The sequence below is a fragment of the Neopsephotus bourkii genome, unplaced genomic scaffold (assembly GCF_033783945.1).
Source record: "Neopsephotus bourkii isolate Nb327-2 ecotype Australia unplaced genomic scaffold, CSIRO-AGI_Nbou_v1 NB_1036, whole genome shotgun sequence".
Classification (NCBI taxonomy): domain Eukaryota; kingdom Metazoa; phylum Chordata; class Aves; order Psittaciformes; family Psittacidae; genus Neopsephotus; species Neopsephotus bourkii.
Window position 1 is genome coordinate 540,426 of NW_026901525.1, and position 23,692 is coordinate 564,117.

Here is a 23,692-nt window from a genome sequence, read left to right on the forward strand (position 1 = left end):
CATTCCACAACCCAAAGCTGCACCGAGGCAGGGACTGAGGCCACCAGCACCTCCGGTGTGGGTTTGGGAAGGACCCAGCCCCAAAGGGGGCTTGGATGTGGGGAAGTGGGGGGAGAAGCAACAGGAGAAGGAGCAGCTGCCCTGTGTCCTGCCATGCCAATGGCTGAGCTCCATCCAGCCCCATTCCCACCTCCATGGCAGCGATGCTCCCATGTGGCACATCTGCCTGGCTGGGACACACAGAGGACCTACTGTGGTCACCGGTACAGGAGAGCCCAGCTCTGCCACCCCTTCCCCTGGCCTTCAGCCCCAGTTACAAGGCTCATCCTCTCCACCAAAAGGGTTCTCGCCTCATTACACCCTCCCTTCCCACTGCAGGGAGCCTCACAAAGCAGCCAGGACTCCAAACAACCCCTTTAATACAGGCCTCACCGCCTCCCACACCCTTACCCCGACTCTTTCACTGCCCAAGACCAAGAGCAGAACACACGAAGGACGAGAGCAGGTACAAAGTGCAGCTGGAGGTTGGAGAGGTTTATTTTCCATCCCTTAGCATGGTGCCAACACACCACAGTTAATGTTTACTTAAAATACCTCCATTCACCTCTTTGCTCCTTACTTTTCCACTCCCAATGTTCACAGCCAACATGAGTGAGGCCAGGGGAGGGTTTAAGCCTAAAGCCAAGAGGCACTGCACTGGGAGGACACAGGACATACACTGAACTGCTCCACCTTTCACAACGAACGGGCAGCACCAGAGGGACACGAGGCTGCAGCCAGGCCTGGTGCTGAGGAAGGGGTGTATGGAGATTACTCCAAGGTGAGCACTGTGGTACACAACTCCCATTGGAAAGGCATGGGGCAGAGCATCCCAAAGCAGATGGAGGCTATTTAATGGTGGCTGTGCTGTTCAGTTCTGCTCACGCCTCGTGGTGCACATCAGGGGCTCACACCGCTGGTACCCCACCAGCCTGCTCAGACTCAGGCCTTCTTCTTATGCTTCTTCTGCTTCTTCTTCTTCTTCTGGGCCTTGCTGCCCTTTCTCGAGTGCTTTCTCCTCTTGCTGGCTGGCTGAGCCCCATCACTGTCTGAGTCTGAGCTGTCTGAGGCCGAGGAGGAGGAGGATGATGATGATGAGGAGGAGGAGGGCTGATGCTTGCGCTTCTTTCTCTTCTTCTCCTAGAAAACAAAGGAGAACAAGTTAAGGTGGGAAACCTGTCACCTCTGCTCAGCAGGGCAGTGAGACACACTGCAATGAGCCCTGTGACAAGCTGTGACAGGGTCAAGCCCATTCCTACCTGGGATGTGCTCTCAGCTCTGACCCATGAGGCTGCATTCAGCTACTGTTCTGCCCAAGCTGCAGTGAGCAGAGGGTGTCAGGGTGTAAATCCCAGCCTGAAAACTGCCAGTTAGGTCACAAGAACAGAGCCCCTGCTCCATAGGCAGTGCCTACCCTGTTATTTGAGGCTGTTACTAACAGACGTTGGCAGGATGCAGCCTTCTGGCCAACCAAACGGGTCTGTACAGCAGCCACATGGGCGTGAGCACCATCCCCACATCCCCACATCCCCAGACCAGGCAGTGCAATGTGCAGACGTGCTGGAGCACTCCCAACACACCCTTCCCCTTTCGGGAAAGCCCAAGCCCAAGCAGTGCCAGTCAGAGGCTCCCTGGGGTGAGGGTTTGGTGCAAGCCCTTGCACAACCTCCAGGCAGATTGCACAGCCTCTCCCTTCCCCAGCACAGCAGCACTCACTCAGCCTCTGGGCCATGCTTCTGCAAAGCCCTGAAGCAGATCAGCAGAGCTCAGGAGATGAGGTTTAGATGCAGGATGAGAATGGCTGGTGCTGGAATAGAGCTCCTGAAGAAGCTGGAAATGGATCTAAACCCTCCATGTGGAGGCACCTGACTCCCAAGTGGAGATTAGTCCAAGACGAGCACCATGGTACACACCTCCCACTGGAACGGCATCAGGCAGAGCATCCCAAAGCAGATGAAGGCTATTTAATGGTGCAGCACTACAAGTTGTGGGTATTTGATTAGCAAACAGGACTGGGGAGAGGATCTGATCCCCTGGATCAGATGCCAGTGATACACAAAGCACTGTGAGCTGCTCTAGATGCAACTTTAGCCCAGTCACAGCAAAGCTCCTTTCCCCCTACATGTCCTTTTTCCTTCCTGGACACATCTCCTCTAGCCTGGTGTCATCCTGGGGTTGCAAGAACACAGCCTGCAGTCGAGATGGCACAGCAGCACAAGGTCAAAGCAGAGCATGAGCAAGGAGCTATGGCAATGCCCTCCACACTGGCCACCACCTCTGGAGGGCTGAGCTCCGTTACAGCAGTCATGAGTTGGCTGAGCCTGTGCCAAGAGGTGGGGGAAGTGCAGGATATTCACTTCAATGCATCTATTAATAAGGCATCGCTACAGGTTGGGCAGAGACTGGATGGGGCAGCCTGAGGAGGACTTGGGGTGTTGGTCAATGGGAAGCTCCCCATGACCCAGCTTCAGTGAGCGCTTGAGCCCAGACCCCCCCTCCCCCTGTGCTGGGTGCACCCCCATAGCGTGAGCAGCAGCTCAGGGAGGGGATCCTGCCCCTCTGCTGTGCTCTGGGGAGACCCCCCCTGCAGCCCTGATCCAGCTCTGGGGCAGCAGCACAAGAAGGACCTGGAGCTGCTGGAGCAAGGCCAGAGGAGGCCATGGAGATGCTGCGAGGGCTGGAGCAGCTCTGCTCTGGAGCCAGGCTGAGAGAGCTGGGCTGGGGCAGCCTGGAGAAGAGAAGGCTCCTGAAGGGGAGACCTTAGAGCAGCTCCAGTAAACCTGGAGAGGGGCTTGGGACAAGGGCCTGTAGGGACAGGCCAAGGGGAATGGCTTGAACCTGCCCGAGGGGAGACTGAGCTGAGCTCTCAGGCAGAAGCTCTTCCCTGTGAGGGTGCTGAGGCGCTGGCACAGGGTGCCCAGAGAAGCTGTGGCTGCCCCATCCCTGGCAGTGCTCAAGGCCAGGTTGGACACAGGGGCTTGGAGCAAGCTGCTCCAGTGGAAGGGGTCCCTGTCTGTGGCAGGGGTTGGAGCTGGATGAGCTTTAAAGTCCCTTCCAACACAAACCATTTTATGATTCAGTGTAAACTGATGTCAGACCTTTACCCCCCATGGCCAGCCCTGTGTTTATCTGGTGGTGCTGGAGCAGGTGGAAATAGTTGCCCACCCCAATCATTCTGGGCTGCTCAGGTCTCCCGTGTATCTGGCTCTTTGCCACTGTTCCCTCAATGTAATCACGGGTTCATTTGCTCTCCCTTGGCTTAGCTCCTTGGGGCTCTGGTGTCCTCAGCCAAGGAGGTGGCCTCCCTGAGGACTCCTTGTTCTGTGACTGGCATAACTGTGCCCTTGGACTTGCTTCTTTCTGCTTCCTTGTGAAACAAGGGCAGGGCCCCAGCATCCCTGCCAAGGCAGGGGTGACACAGCAAACCTCTCCCAGTAACACACTGCAAGCCCAAGGGTACCCTTGAGGTTGTTGGGGACACTCCTGGCAAGGAAAGGAAGGAGAGTGCTTGGCTTGGGGCTCCAGGCTTCTCCCATTACACTCTGCTCTGCAGGGGAATGTAGAACATGGCTGTGTTTTATGTTTGGGACTGGCAGGTGACTTGGGTCTGTCTCCCATTGGGCTGCTCCCCAAAACCTGTGCAGGGCCCTGCTCTGAACACCCCATCATTCACCCTCTTGCACTTAGAGGTGGTGGGAAGCTTGGCTTTCATCTGCCTTACCAAGGCTTTTCCTGGTGCAGAGATCATAGGATCACAGTGGTTACCAGTGAGGGACCACAGAAAGGAACGGAGGGAGGTAGCTTATTTAACATGAAACAGCACAACTCTTTTAGGGAGGTGGAAGAGCAGAGACACACAGACAGAGCTGCACATGGAATAAAGAGGCCTCTGGGACTGCAGGGGGGAGAGCAGAGGTGAGTTCACACCTAACAAACCCCTGGCAGGGAACAGGTTTGGGCAGTTCCACAACAGCACCATGGTCATGGATGTCACCAAAACTGGAGTGTCTGCATTTTAGCATGGGACAAGACCACATTACAACATCCCCCACCCCAGCTGAAGGAAGCTGTAACAGTCTTTAGAAGAAGAGGCTGGTAAAGAGTTAAATCTCCAGAGAAAGGGATGCAGCAAGGAGAATTTTCTCAAGCTTTTCCAGGCTGTGCACATGGTGAGAAAGTTTGACAAGACCTTAGCAAGTGAGAGAGTTCCATTCCAGAGCTTGGGAAACTTCCTCACCACGGGAAGGCTGAAGACAGGACAGGATGTCACGTGTGCTCCTTCAGGACTGCAGGGGGAACGGAAGGACACACGTGGACATTGTGCTGGCTGTAAAAAACAACCCATTCCTTGTCCCTTTCTGGGGACTTCTTACAGCCAAAGTGCTCACAGCAGCACAGGGAGAGCCTTTTTTAGTGTAGCAATGGAAGGAGCACAGGACATGAGTGTGTGCTGAGCTATGGATACTGCAGGGAGCAAACCAGCAGGCTAGAGGGTAACAGGGTCCCCTACAAGAAAGCTGGAGAGTGGCTTTGGATAACTATTCCATGGACACCAGCAGGGTCAGGATCCAGCCCCGCTGGACAAGGACTGCAGGGCCCTTTGCAAGGCAAGGTGCCCCAAGCTGTGCTTAGAGAACAGTTCCAACAGTTCATTCCTTGTAAAGGTATTTGAGATAAGACAGGAGTGTCCAGAGCTCTCCAAAGCACTTACACATTCTTGTCAGACCCTTTCACAGAGCTATGGCCTCATTCAGAGACTTCATGGCTATGTCCTAGTGAAAAACTGGAATGGATTTGCAGGTATCTCTCTCTGTGCATCTCCAGAGGTGCCAGTGATCCTTCTGGGAGGGTTTATACTTAAAGAGAGCAAGCAAAAAGGCACAATTCCATCCCCCACCATTTAATTCCAAGCAAGCATCTGAAGGTGTTAGTGCGCCCTGTGCTGAAGGTCCAGCCAGAATTAATCTGATGAACAGAACCCACTCTATGGCACTGATAAATGCAGAGTTCAGGGAAGCACAGAGGACAGTAAGAAAACAGCACAGCGTGTGAAGAGTTGGGCCCTAGGCTAATGCCATGTAAGAACTGGTAAAACAAGCACCAGCTACAAGGGAGAATGGGCTGAGGTTTGATGAATCACAGGTCACTGAGCACACAACAAAGCGAGGTGTGGTTTTGACATGAAGAGACAACATCTGCAAGGAGAATACGTGGAAGCCTTTTCCAGGGGGGAGGAGGAGTAGCAAGCCTGCCCAGAAGGCACCACAGGTCCCATTCACTACACAGTTCCAACAACCATCTCCAAACTACCCCAGGGATGAGTCAATCAATGTATGTGAGCAGAAGATGGGAGGCTTTGTAGAAGTTAAACTAAAGGGGTTACTCCTATGGTTGACACTGCAGATCTGCTCTTGAAAGACAAGAGAAGGAAGAGGAATGGGCAGGGTTCATGTCTCTCAGCACCCCTGCCTCCCATGTGAGGCCAGCACAGGCATGCTGCTGGTTCCCATGGGAGCTCCTTTACCCTGGGACCCAAGGAGTAAAGTGAAAGAACAGAGCCACGTGCTGCTGGAGCCAGGCTGAGAGAGCTGGGCTGGGGCAGCCTGGAGAAGGCTCCTGAAGGGGAGACCTTAGAGCAGCTCCAGTGCCTGAAGGGGCTGCAGGAAACCTGGAGAGGGGCTTGGGACAAGGGCCTGTAGGGACAGGCCAAGGGGAATGGCTTGAACCTGCCCAAGGGGAGACTGAGCTGAGCTCTTAGGCAGAAGCTCTTAGTTCCACAAACAAGTGGAAGGTGTCCCTGTCTGTGGCAGGGGATTGGAACTGGATGAGCTTTAAGGTCCCTTCCAACACAAACCATTCCATGATTCTATGAGGCCAGAGTATCTTCGGGGAGGAGAAAGAGCATCCAGAAACTGCAAAGAAAGATCAGATCAAGGAAGGTGAAAGTGTTGATTGTGAGCAGCCAGAAGTGTTCATGCATTTGCCATGACATTGAAGGGATATTGGTAAAGAGCAGTTCCCTGTCTACTCATTTGAAAATAAAGCTCTACATTCATGTTACAGCACCGGATAGGATGAGGCAATTTGCACTAGGTAGAATGAGCTATTTCTACTGTGTGTAACTCCCCCGGGGCTCCAGGCAAACAGGGAAGCACATGGAGGCTCCCAGACAAGCTCACAGCAGGCACTCAAGACAACAAGGGAGCTATTCACACCGAGGATCCCACATCCTGCCTCTAGAAAGCTCAAAGCAGCACTGGAAAACATCAGAAAACTTTTGATCTCCTCCTTGAGAAGGGAAGAGGATCAAAGGAAGCAGCAGGATTGAAAGGAAAGCTGTTAATCCAAAAACACCCCCCAAAAACTAGTAACAAATTCAGGATAGTGACCCAGATCTCTTGTAGTCTCAGCAGGGAGAGACTCCACCAGGAAACCCCACCCCAGTGGGCAGGCACTGGTACAACAAGGAGCTGTTTGCACACCTCAGTGTCACTTCTCCCCCCATAGCATTTAAGTGAGTTACACAAGCAGTGTTCAAAGCCAAGTTGGACACTGGGGCTTGGAGCAAGCTGCTCTAGCGGAAGGTGTCCCTGCACATGGCAAGGGTTAGAGCTGGATGAGCTTTAAGGTCCCAGATGGAACAGCCTGGGATGGAACCAGGCAACAGGATCTACAATCAAGGGTGATCCTGTTGCTGCCACTGGATCCAGAGCAGTACTGGGCAAACAAGTGCAAAACAGGCATCAAATGAACACAAGCTTCATTTTGTACCCACTGTAGAGCAGGAACAGGATTGGCACAGGGCTGGGGCTACACAAGGGAAGTCAACACCCACGTGGCTCTTCCCCAGCACAGCCACCATCTACAGCCCCAGACAGCCCCAGCTACCCTTCCTCTCTCCAGTAAAGAGTGTGCCAAAGTGCCAGAAACCACATTACCAGTGAATAACATCACTGCATGTGACTTCAGCCACCAGTGTCAGTCACTCTGAACTGGTCTGAGTCCTGCCATCAAAACAGACTCTTTTATTCCCCCATCTGCAGTCTCTCCTGCTGGGACCAGTACTGGTTTAACTCCACAGTGAGCCTGGGAGAACTAAGCCCTCAGAAGTTAGTCCTTACTATGCAATTGCTAACACTGTCCTTGTCCCTCTCCTGTAAAACCCAAATCCACCACCTCTTCTGCCTGTTGCCTCTCTCCAGGGATACAGACAGGTCACAGAGCTGGAAAAAAAGAGAGGAAAGAGGGCGGGTTTTGGAAGTGTAATTGCAAGTTGGACTCCAGCTGTGAAGGGGCTGATGAAACTGTTTGTTTACTGAAGTCTAAAGTTAGAATACTCGATGCTATACAAACACACTGACCAGCTCCTGGTTTGGATTCAGGTTTCCCCTATGCTTTACACCAGCTCTGAAGGCAGAGCTCAAACACTGGATGTAAATGGTCTCTTATCTCTTGACATTTTCCCATGGACAAGAATTGCTGCAGAGCCTGGAAGTGGAGCGTGCTACCTGTGCAAACACAACTGGTGCTTTTCCCCCACCGTGGGGGCAGATAAACCCAGAGCACATAGCGCAGTCTGGGTCAGGCCACCCGCTGCAGGGGACAGGCAGTGCAGGTTAAAGACAGGGCAGGGCAAGAGGGGAGAGCAGAGAGGATAAACTGGGAAATAGGTTCAGGGAACTGGAGCAATTTCTATAGAGCTTCTAAAAGCAGGGTAAAAATAACCCTTTTCTCACTAAAATACCTTTTGAGGACTGCGTGTTACAGAACAAAAGCACCTTAAACATGGTTTAACAACAATAAAGGGAGAAAGTATGAGAATTACCCAAAGGAGTGCAGAGTTTGCTGCTTTGCTCCAAAGCTGAGCCAATTCCTCAGCCCAGAACTGGCTGCTCACAGCCCGGTGCTGTAGCGACTCAGCTGTAGTCACACAGGACAAATATGGCTCGTTTTTCCAGGCCAGCAGTAGGGCACCTCGTACCTTTTTCCTTTTCTTTGAAGGCTCATCAGCTAGGCTGGTCTTTTTCTGTCTTTCATGTCCTGCTGCTGCCACCTCCTCTTCCTCCTCTTCTGGAATGAGGCTGTATTTGGTACCTCCAGGCTGCACATAGCACTCCCTGGCAAAATGACCTGGAAAAGAGTATTTGAAGGAGAAAGCCACCTCTTTTTTACTATTATTCTTTTGTTAAAATTCTATTTTAGACACCTGAAGTGCTGTCAATGATCACCTTGTTAAATCACAATCAGAGAACCCATGTTTTGACTCAGCCTCAGCTAGTTTAACATGCCCTGATTAAACAAGCCAGGAGCAAACACAACCCAGGTCATTCTGGAAAGATTAGTCAGGCAAAACACTAAGATGCTCTTGTCTGAACAGGGCAACTGGTAGAAACGTGCCTGTGCAAGGGCTTAAACAGGAAAGGTGGATGGGAAAGAGTAAATTGGTGTGACAGGCACCTGGTAATAAGACCGAAGCCACAGGCAATGAGGAGAGCAGCTCATTCTGCTTCAAGCCTTTCTACTCTGGAGACAAAGTTGCCCTACACACAGTTGTAATGGAAGCTGCATCTGCTCACCCCTTAGAGAGACATCACCATTAAAAACCAGACTGAAAACACACAGGATCCAGTTTAAAGTACAGGGGATTCTTTAAAATGGTATTTTAGATAGTTACCCACCACTGCAGAGAACCAGGCTGCTACTAACCTTCTCCAGAACAGCATTAACTGGTTACCCTGTGGCTCTGTGGTGAAGGCACGTGTATTTCTTCAAAGACCAAACTAGTACAAGGCCTCATTAACAAGAGGCATTAACAGAAATCTTGTGAGAAGGAACCCTGTATGGACCTGCACACAGCAGGAAGTTCCCTATAAAAAGCTCAAATGTGACTTCTACAGAATTTCAGCCAAGTTTCCTAAGAGACAGAAAACAGAGCTCTCTAAGGCCCATGGAAGCAGAACTCAGCCCTTACACACACCATGAGTGGGATGTGGATACAATCCAGCCTACAGGTTGCTACCTGGCTGGAACAAGGCAGCCCATAAACATACCTTTGCAGCCACACTTCTTGCACACGGTGTTCAGGACAGCTTCCAGTGTGATCTTCTGACTCGTGTAGTCCCTGAACATGCGTCTTCTCCTCTCATCCTGACTGTAAAGGGAAGAACAGCTCCGTTTTCCATCCACTCTCATCTCTAAACAGAGTTACATGGATCCAACCTAAACGCAGTTGTTTTCAAATGTTGCTCTAGAAGTCCCACTTGTTAAATCAAAGAATGGAGCAGAGCAACTGCTCATGACAACACAGCACGTTCTTAACCGTGTACTGCCCATCATCATCTGCTTCTGAGGCAAACTGAGTGCTCTCTGCACAGAGCAGACAAGCACAGGGAGCTGCAGATATGTCCTTTATGCTAACATCTTATTTGGTATGGGAACACACATCTGTAAATTGCCCAGTGTGAAAATAAAGTGATTTTGTTTTTTACAAGGGGCTTTGGACAAAGGCCTGTCCAAGGGACAAGGGGAATGGCTTGAACCTGCCAGAGGGGAGACTGAGCTGAGCTCTTAGGCAGAAGCTCTTCCCTGTGAGGGTGCTGAGGCGCTGGCACAGGGTGCCCAGAGAAGCTGTGGCTGCCCCATCCCTGGCAGTGCTCAAGGCCAGGTCGGACACAGGGGCTTGGAGCAAGCTGCTCCAGTGGAAGGGGTCCCTGCCCATGGCAGGCGGTGGAACTTGAAGAGCTTTAAGGTCCCTTCCAACCCAAACCAGGTTGGGATTCTGATCTGCAAGAGATGTCATCAAAAGACAAGCAAATAGCAATAAGTAGATAAAGAAGCTGTAAAACACTCAGTTACAATTTGGTTTCTCAGTATGTGAAGCGAGACAAATGCCCAGCTGGAGCAACAGTCCTTCCTGCACAAGTTAATGCCCATCGTGACACAGGAATGAAAATCCTGCTGCAGTGTGAAGGGCTGGAACTTGCTGCAGTCTTTTCCAGCTCCTGCCTCTAGGCAGTGTAACCGAGGGATTGCCTTCAGCCAACCCTCCAGCCACACATCACCAGGCTGAGGTAGAGCCTCCCACCCTCCACAGGAGGGGAACTCTAGAAGGGGTATGGCAGGAGAGGCAGGAGAACAAGGCAGAAGCAACCTGGCTGGTCTGTCAGATCCTGCTCAATAGATTTACCTACTCAAGGGAAACATTGTTTGGATCGAGGTCTTTTCCTGTGCCTTGGTTAACAACCTTCATGGAGAGGGAAAGCTTCAGCTTGTCATCCTTCATCTGAAAGAGAAGATTCACGACAACGTTGTTAATGAATGCCCTGTGTCTGGAGGCCTGTTGAGAAGCCTGGTTAGCAAAGAGCAGCACCACAAAGGATACTACACCAAAGTGCCTTAGATCTGTTAGTCTGTAGCTGCATTTAGTATTGTAGCCAATAAACCTGCTTCTGCTCTGCAGGTACTTTAGTCACGAGACAAACTCAAATATAGAATTATAGAATCACAGAATCAACTGGGTTGGAAAATACCTTCAAGATCACCAAGTCCAACCATTCCCCAGCACTGCCAAGGCCATCACTAACCCATGGCACTGAGTGCCTCAGCTACACAGTGTGTGAACACCCAGGGAATTTTAAGCCAAAAGCTTTGATGAAGTCCCTGTTCTGCTAAAATTCACCAAAGCCTTGTGCCCAAAGTCATGTCTGGAGGTCAAGAGAATCCATCTGTGTGCAAAACAGAGGCCCTTGAATGCCAACACAGCACCAGAAACACAGCCCCTCAGTACAGCTCAGTGGGTTTGCAGGCTACTGTATCTACAGAGCACTGAGGAAACAAGAATGAACATTACCTCCTTCCCAATCAGCTTCACCCATACTTTGTCTCCAACATCTACTATCTCCGATGGCTTATCCACACGGCAGGAGGACATGTGGGTCCTGTGGACAAGGCCTGGGCATGGGTTTGGAAGAGAAGAAGGGGAAAAAATCAAGCCAAGTCTCCACTGAAGCTCAGTTTTGCCCTCTAGACCTGCAGTCTGCCAAGTGGGCTGGATGCTCATTTCATCTTCAGCTCACCCTCTATTTCCGAGTGTGTTTTATAACGTTCATGACATTAGTACAGCAGAACAGGTATAGAATTTACCAACAGACAAACATCGAGGGGGTGCTCAATAACTCTTTGATTAACTGATTTCAACTGACCATGCCCCAGGGGTGCACAACCAAACCCCTTTGGAGACCACAGAGAAGCTGCTCAGTGGTTCCCCTAAGCAAAATGAACCATTTCCTTCCCCCAGTACATTAAGCAGGTGAGAAGCAAATACTTGCAGCAATGAGACATAGCACAGCTCATCAGGATCTGCTCCAAATAACTCAGAGAAGCAGATCCTCCAAAGCAATGCCTTTGTACTCAAAACACCAGATGCCCATAAGGAACAGCACAGCAGGCAGTCACCGCTCTCCCTTCCTGCCTGTCTCCACCCTGGGCACTGGGGCATAAAGAACCTATTTCACAGAATCAGACTGCTTTGGGTTGGAAAGGACCTTAAGATCATCCAGTTCCAACCCCCTGCCATGGGCAGAGAGGGGCTGTGTGTGCCAGCACCTGACACAACATCCACCAGGCACTGTTTCTTCTGTAAAAGGAGTTTGTTTCCTATGCAGGTTTCTCCACACACACTGAAGGAGCTGGAAATCAGCTTTTCCTGTTGAGTTTTATATTTGAGCTTCACTTCAGTTACTTTTGATTAACTCAGGTACACTGGACATCGAATAACTCAGTTGGGCAAAGCAGCAAACTGCAAGAAATTACTATAGTTTGCCCAAGTCCTTCAAATGATTCTCTAAAACATCCTGAAGTTACCAAAAAGCCTTCTGAGTCACCAGATTATTCACACAAACTCACCATCAGATTGCAAATACCTTCTGAGATGCCAATTTTTTCCTAATTCAGGAAAAATACCTTTTTTCCTGAGCTTTGGCTAAAACCCAGTGAGTCTTTCATGTCACAGACAACAGCTACACACCCCAATGGGAAACTACAGCTGAACAAAAGCACAGCAACAAACCTTGCTTCCTGCAGCCTGGGATTTTGATGAAGGCCCCATATTCTGTCACTGCAGCAACCTGGGGAGAAAAGTAACACAAAGCCCTTGACAAAACACCCACTCTCCAACCACAGCTTAGAGCAGGCAGTAAGAAGCCCACATGGTTCTCCTGCTTTTCACATTTAGCTATCAGAGCAGGTTAGACAGAGCAGTGCTGGTTAACTTGGGAGTGGGTACAGTCAGCCAAGCACTCCATGTAATGATTAGCATCTTGTACATATATATACATACATATATATCACAGAATCAGCCTGGTTTGGTAGAATGGACCTTATAACTCATTCAGTTCCAACCCCCTGTCACGGGCAAGGACACCTTGCACTAGACCAAGCAGTGAAGAACCCACAGCCTCCCCCTCCCTGGGTCCTGACCACAAGCAATGCCCTCAGTACCTCTCCCTGGAAGATGGAGTAGAGCTCAGGCAGCACCTCCATGGCTGCAGCCTTGTACTGTCCAGGTGAGAGTCACTCCAGCTGCCCCACAACAACTGAATTCACTCAGGGCATTGCACATCCATCACCTGGGTGCAGGGAGATAGCCTGGGAAGAAACAGTTGATTAACACATGGAAGCACCTGCACACAGGCTCATTCACAAGCAACAGGGCTTGTTTCATTGACTAGCTTGGGCTGGGAAGGACTTTCAGTTCCATTCAGTAGGCAGGGACCCCTTCCACTGGAGCAGCTTGCTCCAAGCCCCTGTGTCCAACCTGGCCTTGAGCACTGCCAGGGATGGGGCAGCCACAGCTTCTCTGGGCACCCTGTGCCAGCGCCTCAGCACCCTCACAGGGAAGAGCTTCTTCTTTATCTCCAACCTGAACCTCCCCTGTTTCAGTTTGAACCCATCACCCCCTGTCCTATCGCTACGTTTCGCCTTGACTTCAGCTACATCCAGCACCAACCCCCGAGCGCCCCGCGGTGCCTGTCTCAGCGCTCCGGCCGCCCCTGCCCTGCTGCCGGGTGTGCCCAGCGGCTCTCACCGGCGCGGGCAGCCGAAGCCGTAAGCGGGACCCTGGTCTGAGCCCCAAGCCGCGGTGCTACGGGGCCGAGCCGTGCTGAGTTGCCCGGAGACCGCAGTGAGAGCGGATCCCATCAGCGTCCACCGTGGCGCCTCCCGGCCGCCGCCATTTTACTCCTCCACACACACCCCCTTCACTTTGAAACACCTCCCATTCTTCCAATCACCAGGCTCAATGCTGCCGGGTGTCAGCTTTTATCCACTCAGCGTTACCCGTGTTAGGCGGTGCCATCCCCATCAGCCAGTCCGTGCGTGGAACACCTCCCGGCCCTCCGCGCCTCTCTGACGTCACCTGCGCGCCGGATGCAAGCCTGAGGTTGGGGCGGGACATCCTGCCGCTTTCCACCAATCAGCGCGGCAGGACGCGGCGCGGCTGACCAATAGCGGGGCGGGCGGGCGCGCACCGGACGGCAATGATCGAGCAGCAGAAGCGGAAGGTCCCGGCCGGCGGCCCCGGGCCCGGCCCCGCTCCGGGCCCCATCGCGCCCCCCGGCACCGCCCCCGGGGCCTCCCCCCCGCCCGGTGCCGACCTCCCGATCGTGCCCGTGCCGGCCAAGAGGCCCCGCCATGAGCTGCCGGGGCCGCCGGGCGCGGGGGGCGGCGGCGGACAGCCCCCGCCCGGGGCCCTGCTGCAGGCGGTACGGCGTGAGGGGGTGCGGGGGCCGTGAGGGGGTAACGGAGGGGAAAGGCCCCTGAGGGAGGGGAGGTGCGCGTGGGGCGATATTGGGGTTGGGTGCGAGGTGTGGGCCCGGCCGTGCCCCGGGGATGGTGCAGAGCTGCAGGGCTGGGAAGAGCGGCTGCAAACTGCGCATGGGGAAGGGGCTGGAGCTGTGGGGCTGGGCATGAGCAGCTTGTGCCCAGGAAGCCCCCAGCATCCTGGCCTGGATCAGCAGCAGTGCAGCAGCAGGGCCAGGGCAGGGACTGTGCTCCTGCACTGGGCAGTGGTGAGGCCACACCTCGGATCCTGTGTTCAGTTCTGGGCCCCTCACTGCAAGAGAGACACTGAGGGGCTGGAGCGGGGCTGGAGAAGGGCAACAGAGCTGGTGCAGGGTTTGGAGCACAAGTGTGATGGGGAAGGGCTGAGGGACCTGGGGGATTCAGTCTGGAGAAGAGAAGGCTCAGGGGGGACCTGATGGCTGCCTACAACTGCCTGACAGGAGGATGGAGCCAGGAGGGGCTGGGCTCTGCTCCCAAGGAACAAGGGATGGGACCAGAGGAACCGGCCTCAAGCTGCACCAGGGCAGGTTTAGATGGAGCTGAGGAACAATTCCTGCCCCAGAGGGTGCTCAGGCATTGGAACAGGCTGCCCAGGGCAGGGCTGCAGGCACCGGCCCTGCAAGTGTTCACGCAGCGTGGAGACGAGGCCTCAGTGCCATGGGTTAGGGGTGGCCTTGGCAGTGCTGGGGAATGGTTGGACTGGATGAGCTTAAAGGGCTTTTCCAGTGCAGTTGACTCGGTGGTTTCATGATTCTTACTCTTTTCACCCTTTCCCCATTGCCTCCACAGGGTCCCCCGCGCTGCTCCTCGCTGCAGGCACCCATCATGCTGCTCTCAGGGCACGAGGGGGAGGTTTACTGCTGCAAGTTCCACCCCAATGGCAACACACTCGCCTCTGCTGGCTTCGACAGGCTCATCTGTGAGTACCAGGCACCGGGGTCCCAGCCAGCGCTGGTTCTGTGGGATTGGGGCTTGTACATCAGGCTGCTGGAGTGGAGCCCTCGTCTTACTGGGTCCTGAGCTTCACCTTAGGGGTGTGAGAAAGGAACCATGCAGCAGCTCAGGGAGGGGATCCTGCCCCTCTGCTGTGCTCTGGGGAGACCCCCCTGCAGCCCTGATCCAGCTCTGGGGCAGCAGCACAAGAGGGACGTGGAGCTGCTGGAGCGAGGCCAGAGGAGGCCATGGAGATGCTGCGAGGGCTGGAGCAGCTCTGCTCTGGAGCCAGGCTGAGAGAGCTGGGCTGGGGCAGCCTGGAGAAGGCTCCAGGAAGGCCTTATTGTGGCCTTCTGGTTGTTAAAAGGCCTATAAGAAAGATGGGGAGAGACTTCTTAGCAGGGCCTGTTGTGATAGGATGAGGGATGATGGGTTTAAACTAACAGAGGGGGGATTCAGGCTGGATGCAAAGAAAGCTTTACAATGAGGGTGGTAAAACACTGGCACAAGTTGGAGCCTTTCAGGGCCAGGCTGGATGTGGTTCTGGGTAACCTGATCTCATTGAAGATGTTCCTTGCCATGGCAGTCAGTTGGAACTGGATGAGCTTCGAAATCCCCTTCCAACCCAAGCTATTCTAGGATCCTCTATCCCAGGACACTCAGATGGGGCTCATAGCCTGGTGTGCCCCAGTCTGTGCCTGCAGCACCCTGCAGAAACACAGCCTTTAATGCTGTGGGTTGCTGAGATGAAGATGATTTTCTTCATAAATTCAGCTTGATCTAAACCCCTGAATCAGCTCAAGCCAGTTCTGTCCTCCTGGGACTCACACAATGCCTCTTTGTTGCTGTTCATCCCTGGTGGTGCTGATTGTGGTGCTGATACAGAGCTCCTTTTGCTGAATTCCTGGAAACCAGCCCTTTGCAGCAGGAGGTGTTTCCATGTTCCCTGTTCTTCCCATTTCCCTCCCTTTCCCCCAGTGCTGTGGAATGTCTATGGAGACTGTGATAACTACGCCACCCTGAAGGGACACAGCGGGGCGGTCATGGAGCTGCACTACAACACTGATGGCAGGTAAGCTGGTGCTGGTGGCACTTGGCCTCAGTCACAGCCCTTTCTAAAGGTGCTTTCTGCTGGCTGGAGTCCCACCACCATCCCCTGCTTGTTCCTCATACGGCCAATGCTTGTGGTGTGGCTTTCCCAGAGAAAGAATGGTGCTGGCTTGGGCTTGAGCAAAGTCATCACTAGTACCCTTGATTTTGGTCTGGAGGAGCAAAGGAAAGTTAATGTTGGTCATTTGGGAGGCACTGGGGAGGGAAAGAACATGAGTGAGTTATTTGTGTGAGCCTGAAAATCCAGTCTTGGTATTCAGAGGATATTTGTTAGCTTAAAAGACCATTCTACTGTTGCATCTGAGCCATTACCACTCAGTTTTCCTTCCAGGTAGTGTTAGAGAAAGCAGAAAACCAATGTATGTATCTAGAAATGGGGGTGCCTTCAGTGTAGCTGCCCCACCACCAGTCAACCTCTTCTGAAACACCACCTTTGTCTTGGTGTATGGAGGAGATGCTTCTCCATGGCCTATTCCCACCTTTGATCGCACAACTTGAGAGTTAAAAAGGTGGGAGGGGAGAAGTGTTCCTGAAATTGGGATCCTCACCGTGACTCTCCTTTGCAGCATGCTCTTCTCAGCGTCCACAGACAAAACAGTGGCTGTGTGGGACAGTGAGACTGGAGAGAGGGTGAAGAGGCTGAAGGGCCACACATCCTTTGTGAACTCCTGCTACCCAGCGAGGCGAGGGCCCCAGCTCGTCTGCACAGGCAGTGATGATGGCACAGTGAAGGTCAGTGTGTGGTGGCAGCAGATAGTCTGGGCTGAAAGATGGCATCTCTGAAAGAATTTGGGGGGTTTTCCTATTTAAGTAGGTTAAATCGAGACTTTCATCACTGTTCTCATTCCATTAGGTAATAATTTAGTCTTGGGAAATTAAGACATTGAAATCAAGTTTGATTGCTCCTTTATTACTGTCATTCTCAGGGGGTTATAGAGACCTACTGAGACCTAAAGAGGGAATTTCAGGAGAGCACTCTGAGCCTCTGCCAGGTGTGGCAGGGGCTAGGAACTGGGTGATCTTAAGTTCCTTTCCAACCCAAACCATTCTGTGGTTCTCTGCATCCATGCAACTGCATGTTATTTTGTCATTAAATACCTCTGTGCACCTCCTATTACAAGTGCTGTGTCTTTTCAGCTGTGGGATATCAGGAAAAAAGCTGCTGTCCAGACATTCCAGAACACGTACCAGGTCCTGGCTGTGACGTTCAATGACACCAGTGATCAGATCATATCCGGAGGCATCGACAACGACATTAAGGTAGAACACCCTTATCCTTGCGTGCTTTTCCAGCCACGCACACCTTTTCCATCCCATCCCATCTTCCACTCCTCAAGGTCAAATGTGGAAGCCTGTTGGTTAATTTTACAGTCACAAGAGCCACGTGGACCTCCTGTGTCTGACCTCGCTGTTGTTTTAGGGCCAATAAGCTCTGAGGGAGTTGCTCCAGGGCTCTTTGCCATGTGACAGCCTGGGCAGCCCTGGCATTCCTGGCCAGGCGTCCCAGTGCTGCTGTCACCCGCTGGAGCAGACATGGAATGCTGCTCCTCTGGCAGCCTGTGCCTGTCCCAGAGCCTCTAGAGCCATATATGAGGTAAACTAAAGGAAATGTGGTGACGCATCCACACTCTATGACCTCTGCTCTAGTTTGCAGCTCGCTTTGTCACCTGCTAGTGTGGAAAGTTCTTATTTAAGAGCCAGGTCAGGGTTTCATTCAGCTGGTGACTGAGATTCTTCTGATACTGCATCATTTAATCCATCTTCCTGGCCCTTTATCCTCGGGCTCCAATCTCACCTAGGTGGGGAGAGCATGTGCTTGTTACAGAGCCATCACTGTGGCATCAGCAGGAGAACTGTTCCCACTGCTCTGCTTTGGGAGAGAACAGTGGAATTTGGGGGATTAAACAACTGCTTTGTGCCTTCAGTCAGTGGAATCTGGGAGATGGGGGAGCTCTAGCCAGATGGAGAGGGGTTCCTGCATGTGTGGGGCTGTTGACATTAAACTCCTTGGTGACTGAACATGTTCTAAGGGGCAAATTCCACTTTTCCTAATACACACATAAATTCTAGTCTCTTATTTTAGCCATTCAGACCTCCCCAACTGGAATCAAAAGCTGATGCTTGCTGTGATCAGTACCTGCGTGAAACACTTTGGAACCATCAGTTCCAACAGTCCTGGCTTGTCTTGTTGCTAAACTCTGGTTCTGTTGTGTGTGCAGGTGTGGGACCTGCGCCAGAACAAGCTCACTTACACGATGAGAGGACATGCAGACTCAGTGACAGGCCTCAGCCTGAGCTCCGAAGGCTCCTACCTGCTCTCCAACGCCATGGACAACACAGGTGCATCCTACCTGCTCTGAGGGCACAGCAGCCAAGGGCTGCTCTCTTGCACCACGTTTAGGAACAGCTCAACTTGTGTGATGCAGAAGCACAAGATCCAGCTGTGGGGATAAGCTGAAGGGAGTCTGGCTCCAGAGATAAAGCTGGATTTCTTGTTACAGCAGTGACAGTCGTGTCCTTTGCAGGGAGGGAGCAGCTGCGGTGTAGGGTTTGTCATGGCTCCAGAGGGCAGGGAGGACACACTGTGGCACACGTTGTTTGCACAGACAGTTGAACACAGCCTCAGCCTGGCTCTTGTCAGGGAGGTTTGGCTCTTTCCCTGCAGTGGGAATGACAGCAGATTCCAAACTTGTCTCCTGGGGGGTGTTCAGTGAAGCTGCTCAGCACTGTGGTCATGGAGTGTTAGAACAAAGAGAAGGTTCATGTAGAGATGGTGCCTCATTTATGTAAGGCCTGGCTTGGATTTTTCTCCTCCTTTTGGTGGGGTCTTGGTGTGATTGTAAATGTCTGTGTTTTACCTTTCACACCAGCGCTTTCTGCAGGGGGAAACCTGCTTTCCCTTTGCTTCTGGGGAGATACTTGTTAAAACTTCCCTGTGAGGGTGCTGAGGCGCTGGCACAGGGTGCCCAGAGAAGCTGTGGCTGCCCCATCCCTGGCAGTGCTCAAGGCCAGGTTGGACACAGGGGCTTGGAGCAAGCTGCTCCAGTGGAAGGGGTCCCTGCCCGTGGCAGGGGTTGGAGCTGGATGAGCTTTAAGCTCCTTTCCAACCCAAACTAGGCTGGGATTTTATGGAGAGACCAAGGAGCTTTGCTCATGAGCAGCATGTCTTAGGGAAAGAAGCATTCCTGAAGCTGCCCTCTGCCACCTGACTGTGAGCTCTGTGTTGCAGTTCGCATCTGGGACGTGCGGCCCTTCGCCCCTAAGGAGAGATGTGTGAAGATCTTCCAGGGCAACGTGCACAACTTTGAGAAGGTGAGTGTCCTGCAGAGCAGATCGGGGTGTTTGTGAAGTGCTGCTGCTGTTAACTGCTCTCCAAATTGTTTCTACAGTTCAAGTTTCAAACGGAAAGGCTTTAATAAGAACTCAAAGAAAGATGAATGCACAAAGTGGGATTCCAATTAAAGCTGCAGTTTCCAGATTTCTTTGCTCACTTCACTGTAATTAGCTGTAAATTAAGTATTTTCTACATTTACTACCTACTTGGTGTGAAATAACAAGGCTCTGGATGGTGCCAGCCATAAACCAAAATCTGTAATTACCATCTCCTCGGGATCATTAAAGTGGTGCTCGTGATGTTGAAAGTCTCGTGGTGATCTTAACTCGAGTAGAAGGGGAAGACTAAATCTGCCTTTGCCAACAGATCTGTGCTTGTTCTTTCATTTTAGAACCTTCTGAGGTGCTCTTGGTCCCCGGATGGGAGTAAAATCGCGGGGGGCTCAGCTGACAGGTGAGTTGCTGCTGCCTTCCCTGTTATTAACCATGAATCCACGCACTCCTGGAACGAGTTGGATCACGTTGGCTGCCCTGGTTACTACAGTGATGTGTTTCTGTTGCCTTTGTGGCAGTGGAGGAGCACCATATAGTTGTAAAAGCTTATTGTCAAAAGCTGACAAGAGATCTGCATTACTGCTTGTGTTCAACCACGGGATCCCACCTCAGGACCAGCAGATGACAGGAGCATGGTTGATGTTGGACTAGGACCCATGTGGTTGTCCTAGCAGGTGCTTGTGAGACTCTTCAGGACGCAGGGAGTCTGGGAAGTGTGTGTAGTGTGGGGGTTATACTGCTGAGGACCACATTAAGTGGGTAAGTTGCTGTGTGGCAGCTTGCAGGAGGCACCAGTGGTGTTCCAAGGATCACTCTTGATCCTTTAATTCATGAATAACAAGAACTAAAGACCTGTGTAAATTAGGACATAGTGGGCTTTACAATGAGAGATTCTGTAAACTGAAGCAGCTGAGGAGTGGAAGGGGCAGAGGGAGGAAGCCAGCAGAGGGTCCATGCCAGACACTGAAGGTCACTGTGAAGGATACCAACTGCCACTGGAGCAAATCCAGACGCACCCTCAGTGCCACGGAGACAGGAATTCCTGCAGGCTGGAGGCCAGGACTTGGAGCAGTAATCGCCAGATTAATGAGTTTCTGATAGAGGAGAGGGAGAACTTTAGCTCTCACTGGCCAGATATAGTGGGGCAGCTGTCACAGCAAGTGGCTGAGCTGTGACTCCTTTGCAGCACATGGTGGAGGGACGCCTGTGTCCCTCCGATCACTAGGCCATTGGGTTAGTCCTGCAGATGCTGGTGTAGCTCTGAGGTCTGACAGCAGCTCTGTGGTGCTGTTCCATGGGCAAGAGCAGGCAGCCAGGTCCCAGGCAGCTTAGACAAGCCTGTGCAAATCCTGCCATCTCTGAGCTTTTCAGTTTGGTTTTGAGGAGTTTCTGCTGGGAAAGCAAAGCAAGGTTAAATGAATGGGTCATTTGTCCATGTACAGAATAACTTCTCAGTGGTTAGAACCACAGAACCAACTGCGTTGGGAAAGCCCTTTAAGCTCATCCAGTCCAACCGTTCCCAGCACTGCCAAGGCCACCCCTAACCCATGGCACTGAGGCCTCGTCTCCACGCTGTGTGAACACTTGCAGGGACGGTGCCTGCAGCCCTGCCCTGGGCAGCCTGTTCCAATGCCTGAGCACCCTCTGGGGCAGGAATTGTTCCTCGGCTCCATCTAAACCTGCCCTGGAGGTTTCCACACCAGGAGCTGGATCTGTGTCAGGCTGGGTGCTGAGCCAGTGCAGGGGTGAGCCATTGGAGGGGGGCAGTTGCTTTCCCTCCTCAATGCACTCAATGCCTCTCTTGTAGGTTTGTGTACGTGTGGGACACCACATCCAGGAGGATTCTGTACAAGCTGCCAGGCCACGCTGGCTCAGTGAACGAGCTGGCCTTCCATCCAGAGGAACCCATCAGTAAGTGCTCTCCACCTGAAGTCAGAAGGGCCAATAGTTTGAGGGCTGCTTGAACTGCTTATCCTCTGGGAAGTGACCCCACAATTGCTTCTGGCCCAGAGCCCTGAGTATCCCACAGATTTCATGGAATCCCAGACTGGTTTGTGTTGGGAGGGACCTTAAAACTCATCCATTTCCAACCCCCTGCACGGGCAGGGACACCTTCCACTAGAGCACCTTGCTTTAAGCTCCCTTCCAACCCAACCCAGTCTGTGATTCTGTGCTCAGCGACACACAGCAGTGTTGTGAGTTCACATAGACACAACCAAACCTCTCCTGGGCTCACATGAAGCCGTTGTCAGTGTCAAGAGTGATGCTTCTGGCTTATTCTTGTGTATTGAATCCCCTAAAGAGCCTTTTCGAGGTGGAGGTGGTGCGTTGGAGCTGGGCTCCAGCTGCCTTCTTCACCCTGCTCTGGATCACTACCACCGCCATCGAGGCTTCCCTGGGCAGCCTGTGCCCTCTAGCGGCCTGCAGGGCCCCAGCAGCATCCAGGCTGTGAACACAACCCCTTGGGATGCTCCAGAGCACTGCCAGCGTATTCATACACCTCTCTCTACTGCTTTCCTGCTCAGACCTTGCAGGCAGTGTGTGGTTATGCCTGTCTGGGGCTAGGCGAATGGCCACCATGGTGTGCAGTGGTCAGGGGAGCAATTCCACAGGGTGGTTTTGGGGAGCAAATGCAATTTGGCTTTATAGCTCACAAGCAGCAAGTGAAATAAGGTCAATTCCAACTCTGTGTTTTGTGGAGATCCCAAACTGTTGTTTAACATCCCCCTTTTCTCATCTCTCTTTCAGTTCTCTCAGCATCCAGTGACAAAAGGCTGTACATGGGGGAGATCCAGTGAAGCCAACAAGGAGATGGGATCCATGATCCTTGGTTTACAGAGGTGGGATTGACTTTGCCTCTTGCTGATGCCAGACCCCCTCACACTGATGGCACTGGGAAAACGTTGAAGCAGCTCAATGTGACAAACTGCCCTCCTCAGGCTGTAATGTCACTGTACAGCTTCCTTCCAACCTCCCTCCTGTGGGGAGGAAGGAAAAGTAAGGATTGAAAGGAATTTGGTTTTGGCTGTACCACAGATGATAAAACCCTTCCCCAGATCACTTGAAATTGGTAAAAGTTGTTCAAGGTCCACATGTGGTTTGTATATTCCTTGTGCATTTCTCTTGGGTTTTTTATACAGTGAAAACTGAAATAGATGGCTTTTTACAAGAACTCTGTGTGTGGGACTTGTTCTGGTTTACTCTTCAATGTCCAACACTAAATCAAGCAGGGAAACCACGGATGTTAACTCCATAGAAGCACAGCGTGATTCGGATTGGAAGGGACCCTCACAGGGAAGAGCTTCTGCCTAAGAGCTCAGCTCAGTCTCCCCTCGGGCAGGTTCAAGCCATTCCCCTTGGCCTGTCCCTACAGGCCCTTGTCCCAAGCCCCTCTCCAGGTTTCCTGCAGCCCCTTTAGGCACTGGAGCTGCTCTAAGGTCTCCCCTTCAGGAGCCTTCTCTTCTCCAGGCTGCCCCAGCCCAGCTCTCTCAGCCTGGCTCCAGAGCAGAGCTGTTCCAGCCCTGCAGCATCTCCATGGCCTCCTCTGGCCTCACTCCAACAGCTCCAGGTCCCTCTTGTGCTGCTGCCCCAGAGCTGGATCAGGGCTGCAGGGGGGGTCTCCCCAGAGCACAGCAGAGGGGCAGGATCCCCTCCCTCACGCTCTGGGGGTGCAGCCCAGCACAAATACATGCATACACAAGCACACACATACATGCATGTATCCATGCACACTCCCGTGCATGTGCCCATGCATACATGTACCCATGTGTACCCCCATGTACTCACAGCCCCCCAGACTGTCAGGGCCAGCACCAGGCCTTGGGGTCAGGGTGATGCTCTGTACCAGGTAGCACAGCTCTGGGGGATTTGGGGCTGCTTTTCCCACCAGTTCCCAGTCCCAAGGTTCCCAGTCCCTGCCTTGGGCCCCTCTTGGCTCCCATCCCACACCGGAGCCATGCCAGCTCCAGGACATCACAGCAGCAAAGTATTCAAGGCATAATCCAAGCACAGAGCCAGTTGTTTTCTTAAACAGGTTCATTCCTCCAAGGGAGGTCTTTGCTTGAGAGATTTCCACTGTAAATTGAATCCTTCCTGGGATCCAGAGAAACGGCCTCAGTGCGATAGAGCTGCTCTGAGCTTTCCTGCCTGCTGCTTCCCATGGGGAATGGAGAGCTGGCAGGGACCCGCTGCATCCCCATCCCCATCCTTGACCCTTCAGCATCATGAGGAGACAGGGCTGGATGGGGATGTTGTACCCAGAGTGGGCTGATCCTGTGCTGGGTGTTGGGCACAACAGGGACATCACTGGGAGGTCCTGGCTCAGCCAAGGGCACCCCTGGCCCTGCCACCCCCTTTCATTACCTCCCTGTCCTTCCTCCAGTCC

At 52.6% G+C, this 23,692-nt stretch overlaps 2 protein-coding genes across 4 annotated transcripts; one reads left to right on the forward strand and one right to left on the reverse strand.

The window, feature by feature from the left end:
• Positions 1–513: 513 nt before the first annotated feature.
• Positions 514–12,697, reverse strand: ZCCHC17 (zinc finger CCHC-type containing 17). 3 transcript variants are annotated; one of them, XM_061360620.1, is made up of 7 exons: positions 12,538–12,697; positions 12,107–12,164; positions 10,889–10,989; positions 10,230–10,321; positions 9,090–9,190; positions 8,021–8,169; positions 514–1,176 (listed from the first exon to the last, which is right to left on the reverse strand). In XM_061360620.1, exons 1-7 carry the CDS (start codon positions 12,577–12,579, stop codon positions 982–984), a joined length of 738 nt encoding a protein of 245 aa, XP_061216604.1. In that variant the 5' UTR covers positions 12,580–12,697; the 3' UTR covers positions 514–981. The 3 variants fall into 3 exon arrangements, with proteins under 3 accessions (XP_061216604.1, XP_061216603.1, XP_061216606.1); XM_061360619.1 differs by having other exon boundaries at positions 514–1,179; XM_061360622.1 differs by lacking the exon at positions 514–1,176 and adding an exon at positions 6,928–7,262.
• An 870-nt stretch (positions 12,698–13,567) lies between these two features.
• On the forward strand, positions 13,568–22,480 carry SNRNP40 (small nuclear ribonucleoprotein U5 subunit 40). The gene is made up of 10 exons (XM_061360599.1): positions 13,568–13,799; positions 14,668–14,797; positions 15,790–15,883; positions 16,488–16,653; positions 17,059–17,181; positions 18,141–18,261; positions 19,151–19,233; positions 19,647–19,708; positions 21,116–21,219; positions 22,057–22,480. Exons 1-10 carry the CDS (start codon positions 13,575–13,577, stop codon positions 22,104–22,106), a joined length of 1,158 nt encoding a protein of 385 aa, XP_061216583.1. The 5' UTR covers positions 13,568–13,574; the 3' UTR covers positions 22,107–22,480.
• The last annotated feature ends 1,212 nt before the right edge of the window (positions 22,481–23,692 follow it).